The sequence below is a fragment of the Pelodiscus sinensis genome, chromosome 18 (genome assembly GCF_052426305.1).
Source record: "Pelodiscus sinensis isolate ZL-2025 chromosome 18, ASM5242630v1, whole genome shotgun sequence".
NCBI classification, from domain to species: domain Eukaryota; kingdom Metazoa; phylum Chordata; order Testudines; family Trionychidae; genus Pelodiscus; species Pelodiscus sinensis.
Genome location: NC_143069.1, coordinates 5,456,378 through 5,470,633, shown reverse-complemented (window position 1 = coordinate 5,470,633; position 14,256 = coordinate 5,456,378). Strand labels below are relative to the sequence as shown.

Genomic DNA, 14,256 nt, shown 5'->3' with positions numbered 1-14,256 from the left:
GCCACCACCCAGCTACCTGCCGCACAGCGCCCCCTACTGGGGCCAGCCCTTGGCACTGAGAGGCGAGTGCCCCCTGCTGAGCCACCACCCAGCTACCTGCCGCACAGCGCCCCCTACTGGGGCCAGCCCTTGGCACTGAGAGGCGAGTGCCCCCTGCTGAGCCACCACCCAGCTACCTGCCGCACAGCGCCCCCTACTGGGGCCAGCCCTTGGCACTGAGAGGCGAGTGCCCCCTGCTGAGCCACCACCCAGCTACCTGCCGCACAGCGCCCCCTACTGGGGCCAGCCCTTGGCACTGAGAGGCGAGTGCCCCCTGCTGAGCCACCACCCAGCTACCTGCCGCACAGCGCCCCCTACTGCTGCACTAGAGCCAGCGCTGATACCCAGGAGAAAGCACCCTCTACTGAGACCCCCACCAACCTTCCCTCTAACTGTTCCCACCTACGTGCGGAATTAATTTGGTTATGTGCACCAGTATGGAGGTGTGTGAAACTTCACCTCTGAATGGGTACAAAAAACCAACGTTCATGGGGTGGGGGTGAGGCCAAGGGGTTTGGCGTGTGTGTGGGGGGGGGTGTCTCAAGGCAGGGGTAGAGGGTTGGGGTTCACTGAGGGGCTCCGAGGTGGGGTCAGGGATGAGGAGCTGAGGGCTGAGGTAGAGGGTTGGGGTATGTGGGGGGGGGGGTAAGGGCTCTGGGGTGGGCCAGGGATGAGGGGTTCAGGGTGCGGGAGGGCTGCAGGGGTGTTAGGGCTCTGGCTGGGAGCACAGGCTCTAGGGTGGGGCTGGAGACGAGGGACCTGGGGTGCAGGCTGCCCGGGGGCTGTGGCAGAGGGAGAGAGGACGCCCCAGCCCTCTCTCTCCACAACAGCACCGGGGCAGAGGAGTTCCCTGTCCAAGCCCCAGCCCGGGCCCTGCCCCTTCGCGGGAGGGGGCCGATGGGCCGGTACCTTCTGCCCGTCCACCAGGACGCGTTCCCCCAGCTTGAGGCCCAGGGAGGTGAGCATGAGGTTGCCAGGGATGTTGTCGTAGTTGGGCAGCGTGACCTTGGGCAGGTTGCAGCTCAGAGGCACCGCGTCCAGCAGCAGCTGCTTCAGATCCTTGGCCACCATGGCCGCCTCGGCCTTGTCCAGCGTCATGTCCATGGGGTCGGGCACCACGTCGGCCGGCACCTGCCCTTTGCTGTTCTGCAGGGGGGAGAGCGGGAGGGAGGCTGCGACGGGGGGAGGGGACGGGGCAGCTGGAGGAGGGGGGCACCAGAGAGTGTCTGTGTGCGCTCCCCCACCCCCGGGCCATATCCAGAGTCAGGGCCCCTCTTTGCTGCCACCTCCCCCTCTCTTCCCCCCAGTCCTTACCCTGCCAGTCAGCTCCCCTCTCCCTCCCCCCAGTCCTTACCCTGCCAGTCAGCTCCCCTCTTCCTTTCCCAGTCCATATCCTCCCCTCTCCCTCCCCCAGTCCATATCCAGCCAATCAGCTCCCCTCTCCCTCCCCCCAGTCCTTACCCTGCCAGTCAGCTCCCCTCTTCCTTTCCCAGTCCATATCCTCCCCTCTCCCTCCCCCAGTCCATATCCAGCCAATCAGCTCCCCTCTCCCTCCCCCAGTCCTTACCCTGCCAGTCAGCTCCTCTCCCTCCCCCAGTCCATATCCTCCCCTCTCCCTCCCCCAGTCCATATCCAGCCAATCAGCTCCCCTCTCCCTCCCCCAGTCCTTACCCTGCCAGTCAGCTCCTCTCTCCCTCCCCCAGTCCATATCCTCCCCTCTCCCTCCCCCAGTCCATATCCAGCCAATCAGCTCCCCTCTCCCTCCCCCAGTCCTTACCCTGCCAGTCAGCTCCTCTCTCCCTCCCCCAGTCCATATCCTCCCCTCTCCCTCCCCCAGTCCATATCCAGCCAATCAGCTCCCCTCTCCCTCCCCCAGTCCTTACCCTGCCAGTCAGCTCCTCTCTCCCTCCCCCAGTCCATATCCAGCCAATCAGCTCCCCTCTCCCTCCCCCCAGTCCTTACCCTGCCAGTCAGCTCCCCTCTCCCTCCCCCCAGTCCTTACCCTGCCAGTCAGCTCCCCTCTCCCTCCCCCCAGTCCTTACCCTGCCAGTCAGCTCCCCTCTCCCTCCCCCCAGTCCTTACCCTGCCAGTCAGCTCCCCTCTCCCTCCCCCCAGTCCTTACCCTGCCAGTCAGCTCCCCTCTCCCTCCCCCCAGTCCTTACCCTGCCAGTCAGCTCCCCTCTCCCTCCCCCCAGTCCTTACCCTGCCAGTCAGCTCCCCTCTTCCTTTCCCAGTCCATATCCTCCCCTCTCCCTCCCCCAGTCCATATCCAGCCAATCAGCTCCCCTCTCCCTCCCCCAAGGCCATACCCTGTCAATCAGCTCCCCTCTCCCTCCCCCGAGTCCATATCCTCCCCTCTCCCTTCCCCGAGTCCATATCCTGCCAGTCAGGTCCCTTGTTTGATGCCAGCTCCCCTCTCTCTGCCACTGGTCCATAACCTGAGAATCTGGGGTTCCCTCAGGTGTCTGCCCCCCGCTGGTCTCGTGTTTGCTTAAGCTGTGACCCCCCCCCCCCCGAGCAGTTCAGTTCCAGCTCTCAGGCCTGCCGGGGCTCTCACCCTGACCGTGGGGTTGGCCCCGTGCTCCAGCAGACACTTCACGGCCCCCAGGCACAGGTTGGAGGCCGCGATGTGCAGCGCCGTGCCGTGGTTGAAGTCGCTGCAGGTGGAGTTGAGCACTGCAAGGCAAAGCGCAGACAGGGCCCCGGGGGGGCGTCAGGCCCTGCCGGGGACGGACCAGCCCTCGTGCCAGGGACTTGAGGGGAAACAGAGGCGGGGGAGGGAGGGATTTGTCCAAGGTCCCACAGCGAGTCAATGGCAGAATTGCAACAGCACCCAGGACTCCTGAGTCCCAGCCCCCTGCTCCAACCACTAGACCCCACTCCCCTCCCAGAGCTGAGGCGGAACCCAGGAGTCCTGGCGCCTTCCTTGGGGCTCTGACACTCGCTGGTTGCAGAAACATGGCTGGGGCCACAGGGGCCAGCCCAGCACAAGCCCAGAGCCTCTGGGCGGTAGGCTCGGGGGGCCCCGGCTGGAGTCGGGGAAACGTCCCCCCTCCCTCCCCATCGCTCTGGCTCACCTCTGGGCTTGGAGCTTTTGAGCAGGATGCGGATGAGCTCGGGCACGTCGAAGTAGGCGGCGTAGTGCAGCGCGTTCATGTTGGTCCAGCGGCTCCGCAGGGTCACGTCCGCCCCCAGGGCCAGCAGCTGGTTGGAGAGGCGGACGGCAGCGGCAGGGTCACCTGGGGGGAGGGGAGGGGGTCAGAACCCGCCCCCAAGGCTACGGGACAGCCGCACACTGCAGGCGAGAGGAAGGCAGAGGGGCGGTGGGTCCCCCCGGGGCCATGGGGCCCTAACAGCCATGGTGACTGGGGGAAAGCCCAAATTACCCGGACTGTGACGGACGCCAGCCTGGGTCTGCCGAGAGCCTGAGCCCACTGGCCTGAGGGGGGAGCTGCCCTGGGGGTTTCAGTGGGCTGCCAGCTGCCCTGCTCCAGGGGGCCAGGAGAAGCCTACCCCTGCAGGGAGCTCTGTATGGGGAAAGGTGCAACGGGCCCAGCCAACAGAGACATCCCAGCTGCTGGGGAGAGCCCTGAGTAACCCACCTGCCCCGGGGTGTGGGAGAAAGGACGGGCGCTGAGAACGGGCCCTACCCCGCTAGCCCCGCCTCACGGGCCCGTGGCTGCCAGCGTCCCCCTCGAAGTGGCAAAAGGGCCCATGCAGGGGCGGGCGGGGGGCCAAGCCCTTTGGGAGCCTGAGTCCTTTGAATTGTCCCAATTTCTCCAGGCTCCCCCGGCCCCCAACTACAAGAGTCGGCCCTTCACACCTGGGCTGGAATTAGAGGGTGACGCCCCCAAAGGAAACCCCACCCCCATGCAGCCGGAGCCCTTCCCCCACCTCCCAGCCTGCAGCCCTCTCCCCGCCCCTTCGCCCCCCGGCTCACCGACACCGTGCGCGCCGGCTTTGCAGGCGTAATGAAGCAGCGTCATGTCGGTCAAGCCATCCCGGTCGTTGACATGGCAACCACGCTTCAGGATCTGGGGAGAGAGGAGATGGGGCCGGGGGAGGGGGAAAAGGGGCAGGCGGGGGGAAGGGTGCATCAGAACTGGTCAGGCCGCGTTCCCCACTTCCATCCCACTGCACCCCATGTCAGGGTCCCCCGTGGCGGCAGCTTGACAGGTGCAGGGGACAAGCGAGTTTCAGGGTCCGAGGGGAGGTTTCTAACAGCAGCGTCACGGTGCCCATCTGCCCTGGAGATCGCCAAGGTGGGCACTGCCCCTTTGCCACAAGGGGGAAACTGAGGCACAAAGCGGGGCAGGGATTTGCCTAGGCCACCCAGTGAATTAGAAGCAGTGCTGAAGGTAAAACCCAGCCGTCCCGACTCCCAGCTCTCCTCGGCTCTCCCCCGCTCAGCCCCACACCCCTCCCAGAACCGGGACTAGAACCCAGGACTCCCGGCTCTCAGCCCACCAGATCCCCTTCGGAATTTCCTGCAGGCTGGTTTCCGGCCTCAGCGCAACCAGACCCTTCTCTGAGCAGGATGTACCAGTTCCACCAGCTGCAGCCCCGCTGGCGCATCCCAGGGCAGGCGGCCGGCAGCCTCTCTCCAGTGCCGGGCCACACACGCAGGCGTTGGGTAAGGTGCCGCCCACACCCCCCACTCACCTCGCTGCCTATGACGTCAATCTTATGTTGCACCTGGGGGACCCACTGTCGGATGATGGCAAACAGCTCCGGGACTGTGGTCTGGGGGTCATAGAGGATTTCCTGGCAAGCCGGGTCATTCGGGTCAAAGAAAGTGAAAGCTGAAAAGAGAAAGAAGGTCTTTAAAAGGGGGAAGAGGGATTTCCCCTTTATTAGGGGCATTACGGTAGCACCCCATCCAAAATCGAGGCCAGGCCATAGCCAGCCTGTATGACCGTAACACCTAGAGGTCCCAACACAGAGCAGGGCCCCCTGTGCTGTGTACTGCACGGACAAAGAGGGAGACTGCCTATGTAGTCAGAAATGGGAGGGGAAACTGAGGCACAGCGCAGAGACGGGATATGCACAAAGTCACCCAGCAGGCCAGTGGCAGAGCTGGGAGTGATGAAGAGTCGGGGCATTTTCGGAGCATTTTCATTGACACCAGCCCCTGGATGGAGGTGGTCGCAAATAGCATGCAGGTATCCTGTCCACCAGGGCTCAGCCAAGCCAGCATGTCCCGGCGCTCCAGTCCTGCCCCTCTCCAGCCTTCTCGCTCGCTCTCCAGAATCTCAGCTTTATTCACCAACCGACGAGCTCGTCCAGCTGCCCTGAAAACCTCCACATGAGCTGTGGCCCACCCCCGTCACCGCAGGAAGGGGGAGCCAGTTTAAAGGCCTGCTGGTTAGCGATTCCATGTGATGCCAGGACAGGGAAGGCCATGGAGATGCTCCATATGCTGGATGGGATTTGGGAGCAGCCATTTGGTTTCTCCTCTGCACTCCTGAAGGAGTCATTGGTCACAGGTCAGGCCAACTGCGCTTGGACTCCCACTCCAGGGTCCAGCTGGGCACTCCCTGGAGCCATCGCCTCTCTTGGGCAGAGTCGTGTGTCCTACTGGGTATGTCCAGGTCATCTGCCTGCCTCGGCCGTGTTGCTCCTCCTGCAAGACCCCAGGAGGTGGCTAGTGGAGTTAAGCGCCAGGGTTCCCAGTAAGCTGAGCGCTTGGGCGGCTACCCAGGAGAGATTCAAGTGCCGCCCAGCTGATTAGCAGAGCGCCCCCAGCTGGCAGCATGCGTTGCTATTGGTGGTGCCTTGGGGGTTGCTATTGGTGGTTGCTATCTGCATGTGCCTTGGTGCACATGACAAAAAGTATTCTGCACGCCGATGAGGAAAATGCACATTGTCGAACGCCAATCCAAGACATAGCCCTGAAAGTCGCCTGAAGTCCCAACAAAGTTTTCTAACTAGCCCTTCCGTTGTCACACAGGCAGGCAAACACAAACGACCCTGTCACCGGCTGCGCCGTCTCCCAGCGGACAGGCCCCTGCCAGCCCTGGGCTATTGATGGACTCCGCTCTGGAGCTAACAGATGATCTAGAGACGTGCTGATCAAGTGACGCTACGTCACTGGCCCCCAGAACTATAAGTGTGGCAGAGAGATCCAAAATACAAAGCTTCTGGGATCCCCCTGCGTGGATATGGGGGCTCTTCTAGTGCCCTGGCGCAGGGCACGGATCAGAGAGTCACCTCGGCTCCACTAAGGGCTCTGGCCAGTGATCAGCCCTTCAAATCCCACCCGGTGGTTTTTCTGTGGCCACAAGTTCCTAACAGCTCGTGCCCAGAACAAGCCCCGTTAGGAATCCGACAGTCACGTGCTGGTCCAGTTTAGAATTCTGATCTCGTCCCCCCGTAACATCTGGCCAGCTGGCAATGGGTGTTTGCTCAGGGTGCGAGTGAAAACTTGTCTTAGGCCTGTTCTACACTAGGAAGCACTGTCTTAGCTGCATGTGCGTCTACATGGAAATCTGTCTCCCACCAATGTCAGCGGCCCATGATGACAGTCCGGCAAGGATACAAAACTTGTATCCATATCTGCCTCTGCAAAAATGATGCACAGATATCTGCATCCATGCGGATACTCTGAGATATAAAGTGGATATTTGCATTCATGTGAGTACCCATAGATATAAATTGGATATCTGCATCCATGCAGATTCCCGTGGCTATAAAGCGGATATCTGCATCCATGCACATAGCTATAGATATAAAACAGATTTCTGCATCCATGCAGATACCCATAGATATAAACCGGATATCTGCATGTATATGGATACCCATGGCTATAAAGCAGATACCTGCATCCATGCCTATACCCATGGTTATAAAGTAGATATCTGAAAATTTGCAGGGCTCTAAACAAAAAACGTGTATCTGCATCTGTATCCATATCTGCAAAAATCAGCCGCAGATATCCACATCGTCATCCACATGGACGGCAGGGCTCTACCCATGGCATAGTCACGCCAGCGTCTCAGGGAAGTGGGTTAACTGTAGCATGGACAGTGGGTGAAGGTAGAGCTCGGAGAGGAAACCCCCCATCCCTTCTACCCAGGCCCCGCCCCCCAGCACCACGGGGAGGGAGGAGAGCGCGCAGCCCCCGCATCGCTGGCCCAGGGGCACAGGGAGGACGGGCACTGGGGGCAGCAATGCTCTGCCCTGGTACGCTTACAGTAGGTGTTCTGGGGGCAGAGCATGGGCGGGGCCAGGCCTGGCAGTTTGGGAAGGCAGAGCCTATGATACCCGCCGCCCCTGGACTGCAGCAGCAGGAGAATCCCTCTGGCCCGGGCTGCTCCCTTTGAATCCGGCCCGCAGCCCACCGGCACCCTCAGGCAGGCCCCAGGCCGCTCCAAGAGGCTGGCTGCTGGGGCCATGGGCCTTTCTGCACGGGGTGCCTCTCGCAGAGGAGGGGGAGACCACGGGGGTGAGGAGACTTCGTGTGCTGCCCCCACCCCCAGCACAATCTTCACAGCTCCCATTGGCTGGAAACTGGAGCCTGCCTGAGGGTGCCGCTGGGCTGCTGGCTGGGAGTCACCTAGGCAACCGCCTCCCAGCCAGAGTCTGTACCTGACACCCCACTTCCTCCCACACCCAGGTCACCACTCCAACCCTCTGCACTCCCTTTCCCCCAGGTCACTCCCCCTCCCGGACCCCGCACTCCCTTCTGCACCCCTCCCCCAGCACCCGTACCCCCTCCCTGACCCTGCACCCCTAGGTCACCACCCAAACTCGCTGCACCCCTCCCCCAGGTCACAACTCCCTCCTTCATCCAAACTCCCACTCAGACCCCACCTCCCTTCCTGCACCCCAGTCCCCTACCCTGAGCTCCCTTCTGTACCCAGCCTCCGTCCCAGACCCCGCACTCCCTCCATAGAAAAGTGTGGCCCTTGACCACTTACCAAAATCTTGGAGTGGCCCCCACCACAAATTATTGCCCATCCCTGAGTTCCAGTTTCGGTTTTGCGTTTGATCTGGAAGCGCCCCTAGTGACCCACTGGGGTTAGCCCTGAATGCAGGGGGAAAGCGCCCCCTACTGATGCCCTGCAGCACAACACCCACACTGGGATCAGCCCTGACTACCAAGGAAGAGCGCCCCCTATTGAACCCCTGCCCCACAGCACCCCCACTGGGGTCCTGGGGCAGCACTGAATACAAGGCAGAGCGCCCCCTACTGGGCCACACACATTACTCCCTGCAGCAGTGCCGGGGGTGGTACTAATTGAGAGGGAGGAAGGAGTATCTCCTACCAGCCTCTGTGCCCACACTCTGCTGGACCGATCCCCCCACAGCATCACCTTGGGGCACTGACTCAGCCCTGACTCATGGGTCCTTTGAATTCCCCAAGGCCCAGGGGTAGCAGCCGAGCAAGCCAACAGCTCTGTGAATTTGACATACCCGGGCTGCTGCAGTCACATTCATCCCCTCTGCAGGCGGCCGAGGGAGACATAGCCAGGCAACGGGCACTAACGCAAGAGCTTGCCTCAGCCTGCAAGGGAACCACAGCGTCTGGCTCTTCCTCCCCCGCCCCCAGCAAAGCTTCCTATGAAACCCTGCCTGAGCTGCACGCACGGGTGACTGTGATGCGGGAGCCTTGCAGCATCTCTAGGGCATGGCAGCTCTCAGACCCTCTGTGCACAGAGCCACGCCGGACACGGCATCTCTAGGGAACAGCAGCTCTCAGACCCTCTGTGCACAGAGCCACGCCAGACACGGCATCTCTAGGGAACAGCAGCTCTCAGACCCTCTGTGCACAGAGCCACGCCGGACACGGCATCTCTAGGGAACAGCAGCTCTCAGACCCTCTGTGCACAGAGCCACGCCAGACACGGCATCTCTAGGGAACAGCAGCTCTCAGACCATCTGTGCACAGAGCCACGCCGGACACGGCATCTCTAGGGAACAGCAGCTCTCAGACCGTCTGTGCACAGAGCCACGCCAGACACGGCATCTCTAGGGCACGGCAGCTCTCAGACTGTCTGTGCACAGAGCCATGCCGGACACGGCATCTCTAGGGAACAGCAGCTCTCAGACCCTCTGTGCACAGAGCCACGCCGGACACGGCATCTCTAGGGAACAGCAGCTCTCAGACCGTCTGTGCACAGAGCCACGCCAGACACGGCATCTCTAGGGAACAGCAGATCTCAGACCCTCTGTGCACAGAGCCACGCCAGACACGGCATCTCTAGGGAACAGCAGATCTCAGACTGTCTGTGCACAGAGCCACGCCAGACACGGCATCTCTAGGGAACAGCAGCTCTCAGACCCTCTGTGCACAGAGCCACGCTGGACACGGCATCTCTAGGGAACAGCAGCTCTCAGACCGTCTGTGCACAGAGCCACGCCAGACACGGCATCTCTAGGGAACAGCAGCTCTCAGACCCTCTGTGCACAGAGCCACGCCGGACACGGCATCTCTAGGGAACAGCAGCTCTCAGACCCTCTGTGCACAGAGCCACGCCAGACACGGCATCTCTAGGGAACAGCAGCTCTCAGACCGTCTGTGCACAGAGCCACGCCAGACACGGCATCTCTAGGGCACGGCAGCTCTCAGACTGTCTGTGCACAGAGCCATGCCGGACACGGCATCTCTAGGGAACAGCAGCTCTCAGACCCTCTGTGCACAGAGCCACGCCGGACACGGCATCTCTAGGGAACAGCAGCTCTCAGACCGTCTGTGCACAGAGCCACGCCAGACACGGCATCTCTAGGGAACAGCAGATCTCAGACCCTCTGTGCACAGAGCCACGCCAGACACGGCATCTCTAGGGAACAGCAGATCTCAGACTGTCTGTGCACAGAGCCACGCCAGACACGGCATCTCTAGGGAACAGCAGCTCTCAGACCCTCTGTGCACAGAGCCACGCCGGACACGGCATCTCTAGGGAACAGCAGCTCTCAGACCGTCTGTGCACAGAGCCACGCCAGACACGGCATCTCTAGGGAACAGCAGCTCTCAGACCCTCTGTGCACAGAGCCACGCCGGACACAGCATCTCTAGGGCACGGCAGCTCTCAGACCCTCTGTGCACAGAGCCACGCCGGACACGGCATCTCTAGGGAACAGCAGCTCTCAGACCCTCTGTGCACAGAGCCACGCCGGACACGGCATCTCTAGGGAACAGCAGCTCTCAGACCCTCTGTGCACAGAGCCACGCCGGACACGGCATCTCTAGGGAACAGCAGCTCTCAGACCCTCTGTGCACAGAGCCACGCCAGACACGGCATCTCTAGGGAACAGCAGCTCTCAGACCCTCTGTGCACAGAGCCACGCCAGACACGGCATCTCTAGGGAACAGCAGCTCTCTGACCCTCTGTGCACAGAGCCACACCAGCGGATTCAGCCGGATCGCCACGTGTGAGGGGGGGGGGATGTGCCTTGACACCACACACACGGCCTCTTGGATGTGCAGCGCAGAAGCCAGGCGCAGAGGGAAGGCCACCGGGTGGGGACACGTGAGGCGAGTGAGAGGGGCTTGGAGCTGGCTGCTGTTGAAATCAGTGCATATGTGGGGGAAGGTGCTGTGGCAGGGTTCCCTCTAATTTTTTTCATCCATGTGCAGAACACATTTTGTTCTGTGCACCGAGGCACGTGCAGACGTGCACCACCAGGAGAAATACCTGCTGCCAGCTATGGGAACTCTGCTAATCAGCTGGGCAGCATTTACATTTCTCCTGGTTGGCCGCCCAAGCGCTCAGTTTACAGGGAACACTGTGCAGCACTCCCATGCTTTACCCAGGGCTCTGCTGCCGCCCTGCGCCTGGGCTCCTGGCTCCCACCTTCAGCTCTGGCTCTAGCCTCGGCCCCCGCATGCCTGTCTGGGTCCCCCTCCTGGAGATACGGCCCGGCTCCCAGCCCCCGCTCAGGAGGACAAGGGCAAGGGACTATACATATGTTCCAGCGCCACTAAACCAGCATGAGTTTTACTGCCTAGTCCAGGGGTGGCCAACCCGTTATGGTTTGTCTACACTAGCCCCCTAGTTCGAAATAGGGAGGCTAACGAGGGTGACCAAAATTGCAAACGAAGCACAGGATTTAAATATCCCGCGTTTCATTAGCATGTTCCCGGGCAGTCGCCATTTTGGAAATTGACTAGCCTGGAATAACTGCCCACGTCTACACGGGGCAGAGAAGGGCGATTCCGAAATAAACCCCTTACTCTGAATTACCAGTTAAACCTCCCCTCCCCCAGAGCCAGGCAGCCCCAGATGTATTCTTTTATTAACACCTCGGTCTCACCCGATCTAGGGTTACCAGGTAGCTTCAGAAAAAATACCAGACACACTTGATCGGGGGGGGGGAGGGGGGGTTGTGGAGAAGGTACCAGCTGGGAGGGGAGCGGGACTGGCCGGGAGGAGGGGGGGATGGAAAGTAGGGCTGGTGGGAGGGGTCAGGGGCAGCGGTGCTGGCTGGGGGAGATCGGGGAGCTGCTGGCGGGAAGCAGGGCTGGCTGGGGGGGGGTCGGGGAAGCAGGGCTGGCTGGTGGAGATCGGGGGGGCAGCTGGAGGGAAGCAGGGCTGGTCGGGGGCAGGGTCTGGGGCAGCGGTGCTGGCTGGGGGAGATCGGGGAGCTGCTGGCGGGAAGCAGGGCTGGCTGGGGGGGGGGGTCGGGGCAGCAGGGCTGGCTGGTGGAGATCGGGGAGCTGCTGGCGGGAAGCAGGGCTGGCTGGGGGGGGTCGGGGCAGCAGGGCTGGCTGGTGGAGATCGGGGGGGCAGCTGGAGGGAAGCAGGGCTGGTCGGGGGCAGGGTCTGGGGCAGCGGTGCTGGCTGGGGGAGATCGGGGAGCTGCTGGCGGGAAGCAGGGCTGGCTGGGGGGGGGGGTCGGGGCAGCAGGGCTGGCTGGTAGAGATCGGGGAGCTGCTGGCGGGAAGCAGGGCTGGCTGGGGGTGGTCGGGGCAGCAGGGCTGGCTGGTGGAGATCGGGGGGGCAGCTGGAGGGAAGCAGGGCTGGTCGGGGGCAGGGTCTGGGGCAGCGGTGCTGGCTGGGGGAAATCGGGGAGCTGCTGGCGGGAAGCAGGGCTGGCTGGGGGGGGGGGGTCGGGGAAGCAGGGCTGGCTGGTGGAGATCGGGGGGGCAGCTGGAGGGAAGCAGGGCTGGTCGGGGGCAGGGTCTGGGGCAGCGGTGCTGGCTGGGGGAGATCGGGGAGCTGCTGGCGGGAAGCAGGGCTGGCTGGGGGGGGTCGGGGCAGCAGGGCTGGCTGGTGGAGATCGGGGGGGCAGCTGGAGGGAAGCAGGGCTGGTCGGGGGCAGGGTCTGCGGCACTGGGGATGGCTGGAGGAGATCGGGGGGAGTCGGGGGAGATCGGGAGGAGGAGAACCAGCCAGCAGGAAGCAGGGCTTGCTGGGAGGGTGTCGGGGAGAGCGGGGATGGGAGTGGGGGGGAGAGAATCGGCCGGCGGGGAGCAGGACTGACCCGGGCACATGCAGATCCACTGCCACGTGCTTTTCCCCCAGGTGCCAGGGCGTGTACACAGAGCGGCTGTGACCTGTCCAGGCGGGCGGCTCCGAAAGGCAGTCGAACGTTCTCTTGAAGCCAGGTGCTGCCACCCCCTTCCCAATTTTTATTTTGTGTTGTAAAGAAGCCAGCCGGGCGGCAATTTAACATGGGAAAACAAGGCCATGGCCAGGAAAAACCGGACATATGGCAACCCTAATAAGAGCTCGAGAGCCGTGGGCTGGCCATCTCTGGCCTAGTCCCACAGGCTCAAGCCCGAGTTTAAAACCCAAAACCTAAAGCAGCTTTAGCAAAGCACAACAGGAGTGTTACGCCCCCTTCCACCTGACAAACACTTCCTGGCAGCTCCCTAAGCAAGGTGCCGTCTCCCTGGACTTGGCTACAGACCCCTGGCCCTGTCCTAGGCCCTGCAGTTAAGACCCTGCCTTCTCTGCCCCTCGGGTGCCGTAGCTGTGCTAGCGGGGGAATAATCCAGCCTTGCTTTGCCTGGTCTCTTCAGACTGGAAGCTTTTTGGGCAGGGGCCATCTCACGCGGCGTCTGGGCAGCAAAACAGGTCACTGTGGTGCCTCCAGTGCTGGGGGTGGGGGGGTGAGTACCAAGGCCTTAGGGAAGAGCTCTATGAATTGTTTTCAGCTGTAACACTTCCCAGTGTTTCGGTGTTTCTCTGACCCACGTAGAGAGGTTTGATTTCTCTCTTTCTTTTTCTTAAATAGGAAGCCAAGATTTCCAGAAGTGGCAAGTGGTTGGGAGGGGGAAGAGCTGCTCAGCCTTTCTAAGGATCTTGACCCCAGGTGGGCCCCCTCCTGTAACAGCACCTCAAATCACTAATCTATTTCAAAAATCCCTTTCCTTTCATTAAAAAAAAGGAAAATGTCTTTAAAACGGGGAGGCAGCATGCTGGAGTGGATGATGCACTGACTGGGGATTTGGGACCTTTGGGCACTAGCCATAGCTCTGCGGCCTTGAGGCAGCCATGGCCTCCCTCTGTGCCTCAGTTTCCCCCAACACTCATCATCTCTTTGGGCAGTGACTTTCTCTCACTCCGTGTCCACACACCCAGCACAAAGGGTCCTGGTTTAGGACAGGGGATCCAGTCACTACCATAATCTACGCATCTATTTTAGAGTGTGTCTGTCTGTGAGCTCATCTGTCCGTCTGTGAGTCTCTTTGTTCACGAATTCCTCCCAAATGGTAAGAGCGAGGGCCACCAAATTTGGTATTGGACTTCCTCTGACCCACGCTTAAAGCAAGGTCAGGATCTGGTTGTGCCAGGACAATGAGGAGTGTCGGGAATGGGACTGTTTTCCAGAACACGGAAAGGGAGGGGGCTGCTATTTGGAGAGATGTGATGGGGAGAGCTACACTGCAGAGTGGCCACTGGGGGTAGCCACACCACCTAGAGATGAGAGAGCTGGGGCTTGGACTCACCATCTTGCCTGCCACCAGACTGGGCAAGTAGACCCTGTGCCCCAAACCCTTTGCCTCCTGGCCCTTGACCGCAGCACTGTTGCGGGGGCAGGAGAAAGCCTTGCTGGACAGCGGGAGGGAGGGAGGGAGAAGGCCCCTGCCAGCCAAGGATCTGTGGGGGAGAAAGAAGGCCCATGCCAGCAAGGGGAACTGGGGGGAAGAGAGAAGGAACCTGCCAACAAGGGAGTGGGGAAGAAAAAGGCCCCACCGGCTGTGGGGCTGGGAGAGAAAATCTCAGTAAATGGGACCTCCCTACCCTGAGCCTCTTCTCACCCTCAACC

The 14,256-nt window shown here is 61.6% G+C and overlaps 1 protein-coding gene across 2 annotated transcripts in view; it reads right to left on the bottom strand.

The window, feature by feature from the left end:
* The window catches only part of CLIP3 (CAP-Gly domain containing linker protein 3), a 32,348-nt gene that overhangs the window by 9,857 nt on the left and 8,235 nt on the right, over nucleotides 1-14,256 (bottom strand). For both annotated transcript variants that reach the window (XM_075915305.2, XM_075915301.2), the window contains exons 3-7: nucleotides 4,702-4,841; nucleotides 3,980-4,073; nucleotides 3,117-3,278; nucleotides 2,597-2,715; nucleotides 949-1,185 (exon numbers count right to left, since the gene is read on the bottom strand). In XM_075915305.2, coding sequence (XP_075771420.1) covers nucleotides 949-1,185; nucleotides 2,597-2,715; nucleotides 3,117-3,278; nucleotides 3,980-4,073; nucleotides 4,702-4,841 — 752 coding nt within the window. The remainder of the gene's footprint in view (nucleotides 1-948; nucleotides 1,186-2,596; nucleotides 2,716-3,116; nucleotides 3,279-3,979; nucleotides 4,074-4,701; nucleotides 4,842-14,256) is intronic.